Here is a 21,447-nt window from a genome sequence, read left to right on the forward strand (position 1 = left end):
AAAAGGAAATTCAGCCCATTTCTTAAGAACTAATCGTCTTACCTTTAAACTTCCCAATGTGGGAGCTCACCCTCTCATAGAAACTATTCACAGCATATTTTTCTGCCTGCTGGCCTTTTAAATTTTGGACTGACAAGCTGCTGCATACCTATAGGTGCCATTTTGTATCCGACTGCTACAGCCACTTACCCTTCCAGCCAACTAAATATGTTTAGCTCTAATTATTTTTTTTCTTTAATTTCCCTTTTCTTTTCTAATACCTGAGTAAATTACACCAGCCTCTTTGCCCTTTCTGCCCATTAGTGCACCTGCAAAGGGAACAGGCTGGATGTAAGGGGTACTCTGATACCATTTGCCTTGCAAGTCAAACTGGCGGCAGCAGGAAGAACTCTGACTATACTTTTTAAATATATAGAAAAGGGCTCCTCTTGTCAAGTTCTCTCATATCCCTTGTGGCTTAAGTAGGCACAATGCCTCAGGCATAGCTGCTCTGGCAGCACTTCTCTTTCCCAGGATGGCTGAACCTTGTAAGAGGCATAATTTGGCCTTGTATTTATAAAATATGTTAAAAATATGCTTGACTTGCATTCTTGTGTGTGCTTAATTGTAATGCCCTGATAACGTATTTTACACAAGCCTTTTTATATAACCTTAACTGTTGAGATGTGTCAGAACTAAAAGAAAGTTAATCTCCTTTTCTTGCCTCCATATCCCATATTTCCATACCTGAAAGCATGCTCTGAAAGATGCTTATTATCAATTAATTATTATTATTATAGCTGTCCTGTGAAATTTGTACTGGTGATTTACTACTGCTATGGTTAATATGAAAAAGTAGGGAGGCAGAATGGTCTAGCATTCTGGGCTGGAACTCAGAAGACTTGGGTTCTAGTTCTGGCCTGCTGCTGACCTTGGACAAGTCATAGAAATGTAAGGCTGGAAGGGACCTCAAAAGGTCATCTAGTCCAATCCCCTGCACTGAGACAGGACCTAGTAAACCTAGACCATCCCTGACCGGTGTTTGTCTAACTTGTTTTTAAAAGCTTCCAATGATGGGAATGCCACAACCTCCCTTCCAGGGGGAGCCTGTTTCAGAGATTAACTACCCTTAGAGTTAAAAAGATTTTCCTAATATTTTACCTCAATCTCCCTTGCTGCAGATTAAGGCCATTACTTGTCCTACCTTCAGTGGACAAAAAACAATTGACCACCATCCTGTTTATCTCATCCCTTAACATATTGGAAGATTGTTATCAGGTAGCCCCCTGAGTCATTTTTTTTCAAGACTAAACATGCACTGTTTTTTCAACCTTTCTTCAAAAGTCAACTCTTCTAAACTTTCTCATTTTTGTTGCTCTCCTCTGGACTCTTTCCAATTTGCCCACATCCTTCCTAAATTCTGGTGCCCAGAATTGGACATAGTACTCCAGCTGGGGCTGTACCAGTGCTGAATAGAGCAGGACAATTACCTCAACAACACTCCTGTTAATACACCACAGAATCATATTAGCTTTTTTTGTAGCTTCTTCATATTGACGACTCATATTCAATTTGTGATCCATTATAACCCCCAGATCCTTTTCAGCAGTACTACCACCTAGCCAGTTATTCCCCACTTTGTAGTTGAGCATTTGATTTTTTCTTCCTAAATGAAGTACTTCACACTTGTCTTTATTGAGTTTCATCTTGTTCAATTCAGTCCAGTTTTCCAATTTGGCAAGGTCATTTTGAATTTTAAACCTGTGTTCCAAAGTCACTTCCTTTTGCCTCAATTTCCCCATCTATAAAATGCTACTGATGTCCTTTGTAAAGTGCTTTGAAAAGGACCATAGAAGAGGTAAGTATTATTAATTATTTTTATTATTCAGGGAACCCACATCTTATACGATAAGACATGAAGTAAGAAGAATGAAAAGCAAACCAGAGTGTTTACATGGCATATGAAACAAGAGAAAGAATGAGAAACTTGTCCCTTCATATATGCAAACTCACTTTATCATAAAGACTTGGTTTAGAGCTTAGTCTTCCAAAGCACACAAAGAAATGAAACAGGACGGTTCATTATCTAGTGTTCATCAACAGCCCACACTCAGCATGACAGCAAATAATGCAAATATTTACAGCAGGAAATCCTCAGTAATGATCAGTCACCATCAAATGGCAGTTAACTTATCAAATGGTAATCCCTGCCATGGGAAAGACAGCTGAGGCAGCAATTCTGCACCAGCGCAACATTCAGAAGATCTCTCCCAAGAGTTAGCTCCAGTTTATATAGCTCTGCCCCGGTGCTAAGTGTGTTTGACTAATGCCATGAGGTGTCTATGCAGAACTGTGGCACTAAAGCTCTAGAGGTTAGGTCAACAGTGCTTCTATATATCTAGTATGTACCTAATGAATTCTACCAGTTTAAGGGGGGGGGGGAGCGGATTCATCCTGAGGTTATACATCCATACACCATTTTTTGTTTAATTGTGATGTATCCGATCTGTGTCTTCAGACTATGAACTCTTAGGGAAAAGGATTTCCCTTTTTTGTGTAGTATGCTGTTCATTGTGGTACCTGTTTATTTTAATGCAAAAGGGGCTAGCCCCATAATTAGGTTAAATCATTGTCACAGTCTCAGCCTTTGCCACTAGCCTGATGCAGCTTTTCTGCTGCTAGAAATAACTGCTCATGTGGCCTTTTTTTTAAATTATTATTTAAATCACTGAGCAGAGCAAAAATTAACTGACAGAACAAATGTCCATTTTTCCAGTATGGTACCTGATGTAAATACAAATGTACGGCCACAACATTATCACTAAAAAACAGCAGCAGCAACAAACTGAATATTACAGATATCACCAAGTTGTTCTATTTTACTGAGTGTAACTCACACATACCATTATAATGAGCATGGCATAAATGTTTAGCTATAAAGATCGAAGCTGAAACAGCTAACTGGGGTATTTATGCTGCCCTAAATCCATGGTAGATCTTGCACTGTGTGTGAATTGGGCGAAAGATATAGCTTTCAGATTCTAGATATTCCGATTCATCATGGTGACTCACAGGAGATACACCCTGGGAGGACTTTTAATTGGCAAATGAACTGCAGGGCATTCGAATCAGCAAAGGAAAAATACAATAACCGGGTTGGAGTGTCAGGTGATAAGTTCAAAGGTAACAAAACATACACAGTATAAAAATATGAAAAGTTTAAAGTACAGTCAATGGACACGTGAAGTAATGATGTCCAACTAGCATAGCAGTAGCTTCCTTTTTGGGGATCAGACTTTTTTTTTTAAACTTTTGTTAAATACTCTGTCAGCAGCATTTGTATTGAATACCACAGGGATGGCTCTAAGACAATCTACTTGGGATAGTCAGCATGTGAGTATGCTAGTTGTAAATACTGTATCCAGAAGGAAACTTGTTTCCAAATGCCTTTAGATGGTCATATACTCTTGTGTGATCTTCTTTTCAAGCTGTGCCAAATTTAAAAAGTCTATTAATCTAAAATAAGCAGCCTCCAATGACACATTAGGATCCTGCTGAGCTCCAGAGACTAAGGGTGAAATTGTGACTCCATTGAAATCAATGGCAAAACTCCCATTGACTTCAAAGAAGGCAGAATTTCACAGAACTCTATCTCTAGTACCTGTTTTACCTATAAGGTATACAATCTTCTCCGCTGAAGGATTGTTTCTCACACTACACTAGGGGTCTAGCCCTTACACTGCTGGTAAGACTCTTATTGACTTCAAAGGCAATATTTCTTGAGCAGGGACTTCAGGAACAGAAATCACAAGCAAAACAGAACATGAGTACAAGTCTTAGACCGTGATCCTATTAGCTATTCCATTGGGGCAGAAAGTCTGCATTCATGCTGCAGTAGGAGAATTGGGGCCTTTACTTGTACTGTGGCCTGGTTTATTGGCTGCTTTGTGACATTGGAACAGCGCAAAACAACTGGATCAGGCTGGTGAATCTGGTCTGCTGAATTTAATTCATTGGTCAAGCTGAAGGGTCCTGCCCATCGGTCTTTGTTTGTATAAGTAGTCTGGTTGGCTTCAATCAGACTACATAGGAGACTAGGCAGTCACAATCCTCACTTGGCCACGCAGGACCCTCTTGCTCAAATTGTGACTCCAGCATGGCATGGACAGTAGGAGCTACTCCCCTAATACTCCTCATTGTAACTTCTTTCACAACTCTGAGAAACCTATTAGTTTAAAATTAAAAACCAAACAAACAAAAAAACCCAACCCTTTCAAGACTGAATGAGCTTTCTGGTCTGTTAACTTGCACAAGAAAGGTGTATGTGTGTTTTCAGTTCAAACAGCTGGTTTCTTTGAGTTTCCAGCTTCAGCTGCAGCTACAGCCAATTCAAAAGCATAGAAGACATAGGGGATGGGGTTAAAGTTTGAGCTAACAGTGGTGGTTTCAGCAGTGACTGGAGGTATGAGGTTCATAGGTAATGGGGAATCTACACATTACATTTTTCTCTTTATTTGGGTGCATCAATATGGTAAGTCTGTTGAGGTTAACAATATCCAACTTGTTTTCTCCTACTTAGTATTAAGCTATTCTATTCCATTATTATGCTTTGAACATATTATGTGTTATTGTGTCACATACCCTACAACAAACAGATAAGAATGTAAGACCTGATGATGTGTTACAAATTGTTGGTCTTTTTGACTCAAACCCTGCAAAGGATCCTGGGATATGAACACAAATGATTCTGGGGCATATGGTGATGGTAGAAAACCTAAGTAGATGTTTTTGTGACCGGGATGGGAAAAGGTTGACATCCCCCCCTCTAGAACACAGGAGGGGGTCTCTGGTATTTAAAAAAAAAAAGACAGAACATTTTTTTTAAAATCTATAATTACATTTGAAAGAAGAAACTTCATGATGTGTAAGGATGTGTGCTGTTTCTTTAAATCTGTAGCATAAAGTCAGTCAGGAGGGAAGTACTGCATTCTCTGACTGTTACTATCTCTTATAAACAGAGTGTTACATAGCTGACATTCTAGTTCCTCTCGGACTATCCCTATATTGATTGATATCCCTTTAGTATATTCCAGAGAATTTAAGAACAGAAAGTCAATCAAAATTAAACACAAAAACACAAAGGATAGGCAAAGAAAGCAATAAATTGCACAACAGTAGCTGGAAAGGATAATAGAGAAGCAGGAAATGCTGGAGTAACTTACGGGAGCAGAACTGTTTTTCACTGTGACACTGGGGGTCGTAGCACGTAGTGCTCCACTCACTCCATGGTAATATTTGAAGCAGATCTTTGTTTCAGCTAAAATAGAAAATGATTTTACATTAGAAATGTTACCAGGAAGAAGTTTTATAATATGTTACACTTGGGACGCATCATGTCCACTCATGAAGGCTATTGGGCAGATGAACTGAAAACTGAAGCCATTTGTCTCCATCTGATGGTCAGGTTAGGATACTGCAGATAGCCTCAAACGCTGGTTTCCCATGTTGTCTTGCATGAGATATAAAAGTTATTTGGTCCTTATGTTATATGAGAGAGATTAATCATCAACTTCTTCTGAGCAGTAGTTACCAGTTCTATAAAACTATATCTAAAGTCTGCAAAATGTGATAAGGATTTTCTCAGGCTAAAAACATAGGGATAAACCCCTCATGATTCAGGGGATAAGCCAACTATTACTTGGTGAGGTCAGGGAGAAACTTCACTTGTGGGCAGGTTATTCCATATTTGCACATTATGAGATTTCTCTGAAGCCGGCTGGTTCTGGCCCTTGTCAGAGATAGGTCTCTGGATTAGACAGATGACTGGTCTGACCTGGTATAACAATTCTTATGTTAAAGCATTTTTTACAAACAGTGCTAAGCCATATCTTTTCTTAGTCTATTTCTATTGATTTCAGTGGGCTTTGAATCAGACCCTTAGGAGCTTTGCTAGTACTGGCAGCATAGGCGCTGACTCCATGGATGTTCCAGGGCTGGAGCATCCACAGAAAAAAAAAAACAGTGGGTGCTGAGCACCCACCGGCAGCCCCCTATTAGTGCCTCCTCCTCCCCCCAGTGTCTCCTGCCCACCAGTGGTCCCGCCGATCAGCACCTTCCCCTCCATCACAGTGCCTCTTGCACACCGCGGATCAGCTGTTCCGTGGTGCGCAGGAGGTGCTGGGGGGGGGGGGAAGAGGGCAGGGCATGCTCAGGGAAGGGGGCGGAACTGGGCAGGAAGAGGCAGAGGGTGGGGCCTGGGGCAGGGCCATGAGGGAGCACCCCCAGGCACATTACAAAGTTGGCGCCTATGACTGGCAGGAACATTAGCAAGATGATAATCTTCTAGGGATTAGCTGTGTACTCTTTCCATTTTTCTTGTCTCTCAGCTGAATGTACTAATTAAAAGAAGCCCATCTTGACTACTGAATCAAGACATGGAAGAAAAGAAATCAGCTATTCTTTTAATGGTTGCTGTATGATCCATCACATGATCTATTACAAGAAAAAATGGTACCTTCCAGTCATCCTGGAGCCCAAAGGATGGCTGAATTTTCTTGTCTTGCACTGGACTGGAGAATACTGTGGTTATCTGCTACCCTTCAGCAACCCCATAATGTAGTGGAATGGGCTTTTCAGGATCAGTTTTTTGTAATATCTTTTTTCCAACAATTACTTAACATAGTCCTTTCTACAATTGCAGTTGCAGCATTAGGTGCTCAGATATAAAAGTAATGAGGACCATATAAGTACACAGTTTTTACCACACTGCAAGGTGCCGAAGTGGGAACAAAATAACCTACTGCTCAAACCCTATCATACCTCATTTCTTCTCTGACTGTTTGGCCCAATCTGGCAAGCACTTACCACCAGGCACTGTGCTTACTGCCATGAACAGTACTTTTGAAATCAATAGCTCAGCTCAGATAAGCAAGCACTGTGTCTAGTAGCAAGTATTTGCAGAATCTGGCCTTAGATTGCAAACTCTTTGGGAAACAGACTTTTTTTTCTATTTGTTCTGTACAACACCTTACACACTTCTGGGTCAAATTCTGCCATCTCTGTATACAGGACCCTCACTGAAGTTGTCAGGAGCTGTGTATGCTCTGAGTGCAGACTTTTTCATGCTTAGATTGCAGTGATTATAATAGAGGTGACACCCACTTTCAAAGCATTACAGTTTCTCACCTGAACAAAGAGAAATCGTTCTACCATAGATGTGCATTCAAAGGCCCTAGAAACATCTCATGCCACAAACATCATTTAATTGTGTCACTGCTGTCTAGCACACAGGTACATGGGGCAAAATGGAATTCCAGTTCTGCACCAGACAGTTGATACCTTCTCATTTAACTGTCTTGCTGCCGGCAACTGCTGCCACCTGTGGGCCACTATGGAACCCAGAAATGCTCCTTTAAGATACCACAGATATGAGCACTATACACATAATGCCCATCTAAATAAATAAATACCTAAATGACAGTGTTTTAGTGCTACCAAGGTAGCAGCATATGCCAGTAGCCAAATGGTTAAAAGCAATACAGTTGTGACAAAAGACAGGAAATACTAACAGTTGATACTCTGGCCACAGATCACTACATTGTGAGTTGTGGTTGCTTGGGGTCTCTGAAAATCAGGTCCTAAGTATTTTAAGCTGAGCACCAAAATAATCGAGACACCAAAAGCAGAAGACACTTTTGAAAATTTAGGCTTAACTAACTTGCCTGATCTACAGAAAGATTGTGGTGCAGACAGAAAAATAAATTAGGAGTAAAATTTTCAAAAGCACCTGAATTATTCAGGAGCCTAAAATATCCCATTTTCAAAAGTGACTTAGGCACTTAAAAGCATAAGTCTCATTGAAAAGTCAATGGGATTTAGGTTCCTAAGTCACTTAAGATACATCTACACAGCAAGGAGGATCCCACAGCTGTGAGTCTCAGAGTTTGGGTCTACAGACTGGACCTGTGCTACAGCATTAAAAATGGCTGTGTAGATATTTAGGCTTGAGTTGGATCTCCAGCTCTGAAGGCACTCCTTTCCCCAAGGTGCAGAGTCCAAGCTCCAGCCCGAGCCTGAACATCCACACAACTATTTTTAGTGCTGTAGAGTGAGCCTGAGCATAGACCTGAGCTCTGAGGCTCGCTGCCACAGAATCCTGCTTGCTGTCTAGACATACCCTAAGTCAGTGGCTTTCAACCTTTCCAGACTACTGTCCCCCTTTCAGGAGTCTGATGCGTCTTGGGAACCCCAAGTTCCACCTCACTTAAAAACTACTTGTTTACAAAATCATATAAAAATACATGAGTGTCACAGCACACTATTTCCAAAAAATTGCTTACTTTCTAATTTTTACCATACAATTATAAAATCAGTTGGAATATAAATATTGTACTTACAGTTCAGTGTATAGGATATAGAGCAGTATAAACAAGTCATTGTCTGTATGAAATTTTAGTTTGTAGTGACTTCACTAGTGCTTTTTATGTAGCCTATTGTAAAACTAGACAATTATCTAGATGAGTTAATGTACCCCTTGGAAGACCTCTGAGTACCTGCAGGGGTACACATATTGCGGTTGAGAACCACTGCCCAAAAGCACTTTGAAATCTTTACCAGGGTCTTCTGAGTCTCACTATACTATAGCTAGGAGACCATCCTTCCCTCTTTACACTGTTCCCTGACTACATACAGAATTCCCTCAAAATTAACAATCACATCACATATGTACCTTAGTGACTTCAAAGGCATTGCTTGAGGGCTTAAAGTTGGCCACATGTATGTATGCAGGACTGAGGCCATAGTTTTAGTAGGACAATTTTAAAAGTTAATAGACCTGCCACAGTATCCCTGATTCTTGATCATTGGAACAGCAGTGAGATAATCATTTACGTTGAAGAGCTATCACTTATTATGTATTTGGGAGCAGTAGTTTTTATTAGAGAGTGTTAAAGTTGGGCTGAGCGTATCGCCCTGAAGAACTGCAAATCAAGACTGAATTATCAATTTGTAATTTTCTCTAAGGGATTTTTAACAGCTCAGCAGTAGAACTGATTACTTACTGAGCAGACAGCAAAAGTTGATAATATCACAATAGAACTGCCACACATACAAATAGGATACCAGTTCTACAAATTATTCAAATTTTGATTTTTCTCTCCCCTGGAGACTATTACATACAATTTGTATGGAACATCTAGAGGTAGAATAAATAAATGTTTTCTATAATCTCATGAAAAATAATTTTCTCCAGTAGTCTGTATGATTATGATCAGGCTTTCATGGCAGGGAACCTGGCTTTTGGTTACCTAGCATTACATTTAATAGTCAGTCAGTTACCGTATACATCGAGGATTCTGTCGAAAAATTAAAAGAGACACTGTTAGGCTTCAGAGGAATTGTACAAGTATAATTAAGCAGGCCAAAAAAGAATTTGAAGAGCAACTAGCCAAAGACTCAAATAGTAACAGCATTTTTTTTTAAAGTACAGTACTTCAGAAGCAGGAAGCCTGCTAAACAATCAGTGGATCCACTGGACGATTGAGATGCTAAAGGAGCACTCAAGTAAGATAAGGCCATTGTGGAGAAACTAAATGAATTCTTTGCATCAGTCTTCACTGTAAAGGATGTGAGGGAGATTCCCACACCTGAGCCATTCTTTTTAGATGACAAATTTGAGGCACTCTCCCAGACGGAGAAGGTTTAGAAACAAATTGGTAAATTAAACAGTAATAAGTCATCCAGACCAGATGGTATTCACACAAGAGTTCTGAAGGAACTCAAACATGAAATTGCAGAGCTAATAGCTGTGGTGTGCAACCTATCGCTTAAATCAGCTTCTGTACCAGAGGACTGGAGGATCGCTAACGTGACGCTGTTTTTTTAAAAAGGCTCCATAGGCAATCTTTCAATTAGAGGCCAGTAAACCTAACTTCAGTATCAGGGAAGGCCAAGACATTAGAGCTGGGAAAGATCTGTCAGGTCACATAGTCCCCACCACTATTACCATCACCCTGACAGAGTAGGATTGTTCCCCAGGTTATCATTTAATGTCCCTTCCCTTTAAAATATCATCTTTCCCTGTTGTCTTCATTCATTCCTTTAGGTTTATTTGTCAAGATTTCCTTTTTTCTTCCCTCAGAATTTCACTCATTCTTATAATCCTCTATTCTTCTCTTGCTCAAAGGTCATCCTGACTTCAGAAGCTTAACTTCCACTAGAAGAGCAGATTTATTCTCTTGGATATAAAAAGTAATGTTGCCAAAATTAATCCCGTTTCCCCTGCTAGATTACCAAACCTCCTAAACTCAACTGCTAGAAAAGACTAAGAAGCAGTATTTTGCAGGGAGACAGGGCATCTCAGTGTTTTACACTATTTGGTGTTTTCATTCCTACTTGATGGGGAAGTTTCATAGACATGAGACACTTTAACAATCTGACTGCAATTTATTCCAATGACATTTTCTGTTTCAGTTAAGCAGCAGCGTGACTAAGCCTGAGCTAAGCATTTATGAACAGCCAGAGAAAGGAGGAAAAAAAAAAAGACAGCATCCAAAAACCAGACATTGATGAACAATTTAATCTCTTACCAAACGAAATGTTGTGGCTGTTGTTGGACAGAGTTCCTGCATAAAATATTAATGATATCAAAAATGATGATAAATAGGCTGTCCCTGGGAAGTGTGTGGGGGACGGAGGGGGGGGAGTTGAACCTAAGCAGAGATACAAAACTGAAGGAAAACAACTGTTTTGTGACACACAAAAGCAGTTCACTGTAGAAGTCCTATAAAATCAGTACAGTACACAACCTTGTGATATTATAGTTTGATCAGGTTACCATACTATGGCCTTTAATTACAGCAGTCATTGCCAGTGATCATTACAGATGGAACAGTGCAGTAACTAAGGCCCTAAAATTATGAGCGGTTACTATTTAAGAATTGCTCTGACATCAAAGCCTTTGAAAAAGATAAAAACCAAAGGGCTAAGAGAATAAAAACCCAAGATCTAATGGCTAAAGTTCTTCAATAGTCTCAGGTAACTGAGAGTTGCTGCAGCCTTTTGCAAGACTGTGCCGCTGGTGCAGCTAAAGAAACTTCCATGCCTACCCCCACACCTCTCCGATCTGTGAATTAATGAAGAAAAAAATCATATTAAATTAATACCACACTCTGATATTATGATGTACAGGATACAATAGTAAAATGGAGAACTTGATGGAATTTAATATTATAATTATAACGTATACAAAAGGGAAGTCAATTATAAGTGATACAGCTTTGGACAAAATGCTTTAAATTTCAAACAACAGAGTTTATCGCGTGGGCAATCCTGTTAGGAAAAAAAAAGGGGTTGCACTCATATTGACTTCTTTTAGTTTAAGTGATAAAGTGAAGAAGGCAGGCTACTGTTTGCAATCAAGCATGCTTATGATATCAAATTAGCAAAATACTCCTTGCTGAAAAAGGCAGTAAATAAAAGGAACTGAGACCAAATCGTGTATTTATAAGGACACTTGACCACAGAGTGGTGTAATCAGAAGGGAGAAGGATCTGATGAGGAGCACGGGTACCCAGGGCAAAACTAGGGCTGGCTGGGCAAAGAGATTCAGATGAGGAGCTGGAGGGGGAAAAAGTAGGATTGGAAAGATTGGAGGATGCGGCCAGTGAGAGAGATTAGAACTGGGAGCCACTGAAGACATGAAGCGTGGATGGGAGGAGTGACTGGAGGCTACAGTGAGGGAGAGACACAGATTGGAAGAAGGAGAGGAAAGAATTGGGTCTGGCTAGGCAAAAAGACTAGGAATAAGGAGCGTGATGAGGAGAGACTAGTATTTGCTGGCAGAGAGACTAGGATGAGAAACCTGAGGAGTGAAGACTAGCACTGGTTAGCTGAGAAGAATAGTGCTGGGGTAAGGAATGAGGGGTGGGGAAGAGACAGGGTCAGGTTGGAGGTGGACACACCACAATGGGTCATGCTTGGATGGAATGAGCAAAAGAGTCTCCACCCACTAAAGTACACTCCCACAGCAGCTTGTAATGGATCCCTAAGTTTCCTGAGTCTTGCCATTCCTCTACTTTCAGCAAATATCTTTGAAACCTACTAGCAAAGTTTCCCATCCCCCTCTAATTCTGGTCCACAGAGAACAAACCATCTATATCTGCTATCAGTTACTCTAGTTGCCGAAGTGACAGAGTTCTGTGTGCTGGATCTAAAGGTTCCAACCCGGATGATGAACCACAGTGTCAATATAATGCTGCATGATAGAATTTCTGATTCTGATTTAGCAGATGACAGAACGAGGAGTAATGGTCTCAAGTTGCAATGGGGGAGGTTTAGATTGGATTTTAGGAAAAACTTTTTCACTAAGAGGGTGGTGAAACACTGGAATGCGTTACCTAGGGAGGTGGTAGAATCTCCTTCCTTAGAGGTTTTTAAGGTCAGGCTTGACAAAGCCCTAGCTGGGATGATTTAACTGGGACTTGGTCCTGCTTTGAGCAGGGGGTTGGACTAGATGACCTTCTGGGGTCCCTTCCAACCCTGATATTCTATGATTCTATGATTCTATGATTTCAGTCTTCTCTTTTAAAAACCTAGGAAGTTACACACATGTGCACACATACACACAGAGTCACATTAACAAAATATTAAGATTGCAAAGTCAAGCACTCAGAAGTTAGGAAATGCCAGATTAAGATGGTACAAGAAAGGTAGCTTTCTCTTTCTGTACATATTTTGATATAGTCTAAGATTCACAGAGTGATTATTATATCCATTGGGGAATTTTTTTTTTTACAATACTGTGTGGGAAAGGGTTGGTTTTGACAAAGCTCTCATTTAAAAAATGTTTTGCAAAAAAAAAGTTTTGAAATGGTTGAAAAGTGGTGTTTTGGCATTTTTTAAAACAAAAAATGTTCGATTTTCAGGTAAAAATGATTTTTCATTTTGAAATTTATGTTAGGATATAGTAAATATATATATAAAAAAATTAAATTAAGAAGGCTGAAATTAAATCAAAACATTTTGAAGTTATTATGAAACATTTTGATTGACTCAGTTCAATTTGTTTTTTTAATTTTGATCGCTTAGTGAAATTTTGAGAGATTTTGACCTCTCATGATTTGCGGTAGAAGTTTTCAAATCTCAAAAATTCTTTTAGAATAGGAAAACTATTGCCTGCCCAGCACAAGGGAATATTTATTATAAATAAATTATTAGAATGCTAGACTCTTGTTGCCCTTCCACCAATAAAAGAACCAACCAGAAACTAAAGCACTCCTGAACCTCAGTTTGGTGCCCCATCTACTGGGTCAGGTTGTTTGACATATCAGGCATCTTCAGCAAATCATCATGACTTTGAGACTCAGTGTACAAAACAGGAAATTAATTGAGATTCATTATTTCTCTTCTCTCAAATGTTGACAGATGGTTCAAGTGGGGATAATTACAGAATGCGTATTGAGAGAAATATGACAAAAGTTAGTGAGTGGTTAGGTGACGTATACAATTGTGGGATGTGGAGTAGGTTGCTGGTTCATATCCAGTTCAGGAAGGTAGGGACTAATAGTTATTAATATCTCAGGGCTTGTTTACACAATGAGTTACTGTGTGGCAAGCCGGGGCACGAATCTACAGTTCACCAACTTGCTGTCTAATAACATCCCATGTGGATACTGCTACAGCATGACAGTCCCAGAATGCAGTCTGGCATACTACTACTTGAAAGTGCAGTCACTAAGCCATATACCAGGACTTTCACTGTGCTGTGGCAGTGTCCACACAGGACATTGCTGCCTGGCAAACTGGTGCACTGTAGATTCACATCCTGGCTTGCTGCGCAGTAACTTGCTATGTAGACAAGCCCTCACAGTTGTTCAGTGAACCATGGGAAAGATGAAAGTTGCTTCAGTCCAGTTTCTAGTGGATAGTTCACAAAACCCAAACATTGTATTTGGTGCCTAGTTTCACAACTAAGATTGAGGCAGGGATGAGTGAGGTGTAACTTGTACTGCTGGTTCCTGCTTGGTGGATAAGTAGGGAAATTCTGCTGTCCATCTTGCACTTTTCACAAATATTAAGTATGCAGACATCTCTTTAAACAGAAAGACATTTAATCTATGTGTAAATAAGAGCAGAACTAATTATTTACATTGGGGTAGATTCCGAAACCTTTATGTCAGGACTTTTTGTGGAGAAACATTGGAATCTTGCCTGTTATGAGTCAGTCGTTTCTCAGAAATTTAGCAGACTTATTCCCAGAATTATTAGCTGAAATTTGAAGATGAAAAGGATTCAAGTTCAGCTAACTTTGCTGACATTGAATAATACCTTATTCCACTGAAATAAATGGAACTATTCACTCAGCATCAGCAAGGAGGGCAGAATCTGGCCTCAGAAAAGTAAGAATTCCATTAATTTATTTAAATTCAAACTCTTCAGTGATATCTACCTGTTCTTCTCCCTTTACTGAATGCAGTGCAGAGTGCTGACAGGCATGAAAACTTTTTTTCCAGTAATCACCAAATTTGAGAGAGACATTTAATTCATTACAAAGAGCAAACTACAAGGGCTGTGCTGAAATCCTGAGTTTAATGAAATTCCATTGCCAATAGGCATGTAATGTTTCTTATGTAAATCAGCTTAACTATGAGTTCCTCACTGTCAGCATCACTGAGCAGGCAATTTATTTTCTGGAAAAATGAAGTCATCGAAGCATTTGTAATTGTGTGATAGTTGACTGATAATAACTGGAAACCCAACCCAAACTTGGCACAGTGATCCTAAGTACTCCCCTAAACTCCATGAAACACTGTATAAAACAAAACAAAACCCAATTTAATCTACTTGTGACAACAGATGAAGCGAAGCACCTTACAAAATGAAACAATTAAAGCAGATTAAATTTAAAGTAATTTGTCTGTCTGGAAATTGTTTGCCTACTTTGTTACAAGTAACTCCTAAGTTACAATAACTGAAAGAGTTTAAAGAGGAAAAAATCATTGCATTTCTGTTTGTTTATTGTGTTGATTTAACACAGCACTTTGTGTGTAATCAGTTATTTCTCCTGCAGTTAGATTAGTCAATTTCCTGGGTTATGTGCATCTTACACATAACACGGAAAAACAGTCTTTAAAAAAATACAGTAATTGTAAAATCACTAAAAATTAGTAAGAGTTTCAGTGGCAGGTGAAGGTCACAAAACTATTTTTGTTTTGTTATTGTTAAATTGAGTAGATTACATCCCTTCAAATACACCAGAAATGACTATCCAATTTATGAAGCCAGCAAGATATGCAGATAAATTAAATGCAAGATATTTCAACGAATTAGGGCCAAATTCTGCTCTGTTACACTAGAGTAATTCCATTGATCATCATCATGTGCAGGAATTTGTATCAAAGGATTAATTCAGAATCTTCCAGTAAAGGCTTGCAGCCAGTTTCTCTCAGTTAAACCAATCTGTATTCAAAGTAATTCTGTGCAGCCATTCCAGACGCACACTGTAGTAAATGAGGGCAGAATTTGGCACTTGCCAAAAAAACAAGCTTTATGCTTTGCTCTGAATGCTACCAGAGGTACTACAGTGGGTGCGCAGATACTACAGTGACAGATGACAGTACAAATAAAAACTAAACTAAATAAAACCCTTAGATGGCCAACACAGAGAGAAACCCTCAAAAGGAGGGGTTGGAAAAAGGTAGAGCCTTAGATCTGTCCTCTCTTTACTCCCTCATGATGAAGATGCACTGGCACAGGCAGCACGTACACTCTGCATGTTGTTATATTGATCAGCATTCCTCTAGTTCCCCCAGGCATAGTGCCTACTTCAAGCTAAATGCCGCCTAGAGCTGCAGCCACTGTGCAGTCTCTCTTCATTTCTCCCAGTGTGACAATAGGCTTAAAGCCACAATTAAAAATATACAGATACAACCTTTAGGCACAACCCTGACCAGTGGTGGCTGCATCAGCTGCGCCACTTCAGGAGCAGCCCTAGGAGGTCCTGTGCCTCAGAGATACACCTTTGAGTCACAATTCCCCTTTGCTTCCTCTTGTTCTGGAAAGAGGGATGAAGAGACGACTTGCTGCTGGAACTGCTATAACAGCAGCAAATTATGACACCCCTGTGCTGGCTGATGTATTGTGGGGGACCAAGACAGGACATTACCTATTCCCTGCCCACCTGCTCTGAGAGGGAGCAAAAGCGGGAACACAACACCTGCTTACAGCTGCCCATCCAAGGCTCCAGCAGCCCCAGCAAGGATTTAAAGGGGGTTCTTAATCCTGTTCCCCCAGAGATGTGTAGTCCAAGGCTCAATCCTATCTTTCCTATTGTAATCTCCTAGCCTGGTCCTTTGACCATTTAACTGTAAAAGCCATGATTGATAAGTTTTGGAGAGGAACAGAAAAATGTCCCTGAGAGTCAGTACTTGTTTTTAATAGTCTCCTTTTCAGGATGTATACATACCACAATTGACTGACCATCTGACCTTATGATGGTCCCCCTTCATCCTTTCTTACTCTACCACCTCCATATTGTTTGTTACTGTCACTTGTTACATCAATTTTCAAATTAGATTATAAATTCTTTGGACCAGGGGCCATGTCGGTTTATTTTTTTTCAAGTGCCTACCACACTTTGGTGGCTGCAAAATGCTTAAAAATTTTCTTGTGTTTTGTAATCATAATGTGTAGTGTAAAAATACACCATGTAGTTCCTACTGGGGATTAGTTCCAGTCACTAAACTCTGTATTACATTTCATTGCAGGGGGTTTTGTAACCAAAGCCTTGTGCAACAAGGTGTCAATATTATCAATAAGAAATTCTTTGCTCTTGAAAAGAAAAGGAAAAAATACCAAAAGGTTAGCTTTATTATTCATTCCTATCACAGTGGGTTTTTAAAAAAATATATTTGTCACACTTCAGAATCAATAAGCACACGTTTCTTATCGCAGCTGCACATTTCAGGATATTTTTAGCCTAATATTTCCATGACAACAATGAAAGGAATGGTCAATTTGAGAAGAAGGCTGTGTTGGAACCATGTAGCCTGAGAATTCAAGATAGGTGTAGATGTAGGCTTCAAATGCTTAAGTTCTCTCCCAATTACCCATTACACTACCATATTGTTCTATGTTGCTGTTATGATCAAAGTTGAATGTGATTCTGGATGATTAAGAGATGTGCACATTATGTTTTCACACAACAAAGACGGTTCACTGCTGTCATATTACAAATACTGTAATGCAAATCAAAAGGAGATGGGAAATTACTAATGATCACAGCTCCCATTAGGGCTGATGATTGTTCCTCTTCTTAACATACTGTACTGTCCGCCACTGCAGAGTAACACTGACTGCTGTTGGGATACACTTTTAGATACTTGGTAATATTGTCTGCGTATCAAGAGTTTGAGGGTAAGTGTTGTGAAGTGGTGCTTCAAACTCTGGGCTTTCCAGGCTCTGCCTCCAGGTAAATGAAAGAAAGTTCTTTACTAGGCCTGGCAGACAAGACAGGTGCAAATACCCTAAGTACATGTCTTAAAGGGTTAGTGGCAGAAAGACTGTATTGAGAATTACCAAACCTCAGTAAAAAGAAAAGGAGTACTTGTGGCACCTTAGAGACTAACAAATTTATTAGAGCATAAGCTTTCGTGAGCTACAGCTCACTTCATTGGATGCAGTGAGCTGTAGCTCACGAAAGCTTATGCTCTAATAAATTTGTTAGTCTCTAAGGTGCCACAAGTACTCCTTTTCTTTTTGCGAATACAGACTAACACGGCTGCTACTCTCAAACCTCAGTGTGATGCTTAAAGCTCAAAAGAAGGGTGTAAGCCTCTATTTTCTTCTCAGGGTTCCTTCCAACTAGTACTCAAAATGCCTCTAAATCTGCCATATTTTCTGGTGGAGATATAGTCTTAAGGTCTAATTAAGTGTTACTCCAGTTTTAAAGAAGTGTAACTGCAATGAAAGCAAGGAAGAGAGACATGACAGAAAGTTGGTGCAAAGTAGTGGAGAATGAGAGCTATAGAACTTTGGTCTCATGGACCTGCTTCTGGTCCACCTTTGGCATTTTTGGCATCATATGGTGGTCATTTGGGGTCCTCTCCACATTGCAATCCTGCTGCTTTGCCAATGGCAACAAACTGAAATATTTTAATCCTATCATTAAATACCTACTGCATCATTAAATACAAGCACCAGTGAATAAAAAAGTAACTCTGCACTGTAATTATCAAATGACAGGAATTCCCTAGAGTTCAGTTATTCATTCTTTTCCTACCCACCAAGTGGAAAACTGCATTCTTAGAAGACTATTCTCTTCTCAGTACACTGGAGATTTACCTGGGTAACTCCTATTAGCATTAATTAACCAGAGGGAAATAGACCTTTAAATCTATACAGTAGCAAGCAATTCTCTTTTTTCCCCACTGAAACACTCATAATTAATTGTGTTTGCTCACCTAGATCCGTTAGTCCTTAAATAAGAACTGAGTGTAAGTGATGCTTCTTAGGTATACTTCTTTCCTCTCCCTTCCTTTGTCTTGTGAAAACCAGAGGCTATATTCTTCCTTCGCACAGAGACACCACTAGGAAGAGACAAGCTGCCACAGAAAAATCACTGAGCCAGATTGCAAGCTGGTGAAACTCTATAGGTTCAATACCTTTGTAAACACAGAAGTTGTACTCGTTTACTCCCGATAAAAATTTGGCCCTGCAGTTTTAAACTTGTAGAACTAAACTCTGTGGTGTAATACTGACATCAATGAGAGGGGGAATTTGGCCCATGGACTTTTAATCAAATGTTCCCCTTCTGGGGAGAGATTTAAAGGCCTGCGAAGGAGCCAGGGAGCACAAACTCAAATGCTGAGTAACCTGAGGATGTGTGGGCAAATCCCAGGTCCTCTGCAGGACATGCCACTGCCAACCCCTTTCACAGGCCTCCCTCTTCTCCAAGTGTGCACAGATCCCTTAGGTCAGCAGTTCTCAGCACATTACATCTTAACCCCCAAAGTACGTGGCATACTAACTTCATCATTTTAATCAGCATTTTATAATGGTTTCTATTCTGATACTGCAAACCAACCCACATACCACCTGACTGCAACCCACACACTGCAGTTTGAGTTCCATCACTGCCATAGATTTTGTGTTGTCCTGCCATTGTCTCCTGGCTGAGGAGTTGGTGATAAACATGTAGCACTAGCTCTGCTCCTTCCACAAGTTCTAGGACTATTCTTTCCTTATTTCTTTAGATAGATTCCTTTCCTCATCTGACCGTGAAGAGAAGGACAAGCCCATGTTCAGCAGTAAGTCTGATTACATTTGTAGAGAAGAGTGGTTGTGTTCTCAGTATATCTTCATATTTTTGCAGATGATACACGGCCAACAATGCTAATAGCTGATTATAGTTAGTAACATTCTGATATGGCTTGCATATATTAACATACCATATAAATAATGGGCTCAAACCCACAAGACTTCTGTGCTTAGAACTCCTTTTCTGTCAAACTCTTCAGCTGGTGTATTTCATACAAAGAAATTGCAAGATCATGCCTGAGGTAACAATATGTGTTTATAATAGGAGAGGCTGTGCAGCCGTTGCTGGGATCAGGATTCGAACCCAATTGGAGATTTAGGCTAGGGTTCAGGTTCAAAGGTGAATTAAGGCTAGCATTCAGGTTCAGATTTGAAAGCCATCAAATCTCATAGGGTGCTCATAAGACTTTTGCTGAGGATGGTTCCATCTTGAATGAGGATACTCATGTGAAGAGCTGTTCTTATGAGATTTCTCCCTTTCAGTCTGAAATGGTGGGAGAATGGGTGTATTCATGAAATTTTTGACACATCTTAACTGGAAACATAAAATAAGTCTCTCCTGCTTTTGACTCCACTTAGATCTGTATCCAAAGATTTTTAATCTGACTCTCCCCACTCCTCCCACTTTTGAGAGGCAAGGACAGACCTCTTCAGTTATTGCTGGTCTTCTGGCTGCTTGTTTATACTACCATGCAATACATTCTGCAACTTCTCTTTACAGTTTAGGCTACTGAAAATGAAAGTAATCTGGCATTTAGATAGCAGGTTATCTGCAGCTGTTGATACATTTGGCTAAAGTAGATTATTTCTTATGTTCGGGCATAAGGAGTTCAACCTGCTGCAGCTAAGCATTCAGAGAATTTCTATTCACAAGATTGTTTTGCTTAGCTGTCACTGATGTTACTCCCAATGCCAATTTCAGTGCTAATTTGGAAGTCTCGGGGGCAACAGATGTCAATTAAGATGAAAAAAGTCAAGTACTATTGTGTAAAACAGCTAAAGAAAAAAGAAAAGGAGTACTTGTGGCACCTTAGAGACTAACAAATTTATTAGAGCATAAGCTTTCGTGAGCTACAGCTCACTTCATCAGATGCGCTTATGCTCTAATAAATTTGTTAGTCTCTAAGGTGCCACAAGTACTCCTTTTCTTTTTGCGAATACAGACTAACACGGCTGCTACTCTGAAAGCTAAAGAAAAAGTACTGCACCTGTGGTTAGCTACTTTCAATTTCTCTCGTCACTCTCTTACAAACTCAGTAACAGTCACTTTAACTCTTTGCCCCCATGCATTCCATCTAAATTAATACAACAGAGCCAAGATATAATAGACTTAGCTTAAAAAGACTGCTCAACTTGAGAATCTAATAATGAAGTCTTTGAAAGAGCGAAATTTATATTTAAGGTGAATAGATGTATAAACATTAGGGGTAAAAATATTATGACCCAGATCCTCAGCTGGTGTACATCAACATAGCTCCACACCAATTTACACCAGGTGAGAATCTGGCCCTATATTTCCATGCAAGAATGAAACTGTAGTGTGACAATCAAGATGGAAACTATAGCTTTAACACAAGCAAGTTGATATGGAACTGTAACTGGCCAAGGCTCTGTACTACAGAGCTGGCAACAAGACCTTATTCTCTAATAAAATACACCAAAGTTTACATGCATGCTCTGTTTTTCCACAGAGTTGATTAATCAGATGTGCAAAGAGCTGTATATCAATCATTTGATAATCTCTACCTGGCAGCTATTTCAGTCCCGCTAGCTTTGCTCTTTATTGCCTAGATACACAACACAAGAGTGAGATGTGCGCCTCATGGCTAGCAGTGACATTTGCAAGGCTTGTGCTACTGTCATAATAATTACATCTTTGAGTTTGCTGAAGCTCATTCAAGCTGAAACTATAGTAGCCACATAAACAGGTAAAAAGGAAATATCCCTTTTCAGTTGTGGCTCAGGTCCTGATCCTGCGAGATGCTGAGGACCCTCAACTCCCACTGTATTTGCTTTAGCAAATTCTGTGAGAAGAAAACAGACAGTGATGTGGCTCATCAAGTGGTCTGACCAATATCTAGTAGTTATTGTACAGGAACGGATAGTAGGAACTAATCCCAGCACTGACACTGCCTCTGCCTATGACCTTAAAGC

The 21,447-nt window shown here is 39.8% G+C and overlaps 1 protein-coding gene across 3 annotated transcripts in view; it reads right to left on the bottom strand.

Annotated features, from left to right (window-relative positions):
* HECW1 (HECT, C2 and WW domain containing E3 ubiquitin protein ligase 1) overlaps nt 1-21,447 on the bottom strand; it is a 354,103-nt gene that overhangs the window by 165,242 nt on the left and 167,414 nt on the right. For all 3 annotated transcript variants that reach the window (XM_038392643.2, XM_038392644.2, XM_043508692.1), the window contains one exon: nt 5,202-5,296. In XM_038392643.2, coding sequence (XP_038248571.1) covers nt 5,202-5,296 — 95 coding nt within the window. The remainder of the gene's footprint in view (nt 1-5,201; nt 5,297-21,447) is intronic.

The sequence above is a fragment of the Dermochelys coriacea genome, chromosome 2 (genome assembly GCF_009764565.3).
Source record: "Dermochelys coriacea isolate rDerCor1 chromosome 2, rDerCor1.pri.v4, whole genome shotgun sequence".
NCBI classification, from domain to species: Eukaryota; Metazoa; Chordata; order Testudines; family Dermochelyidae; genus Dermochelys; species Dermochelys coriacea.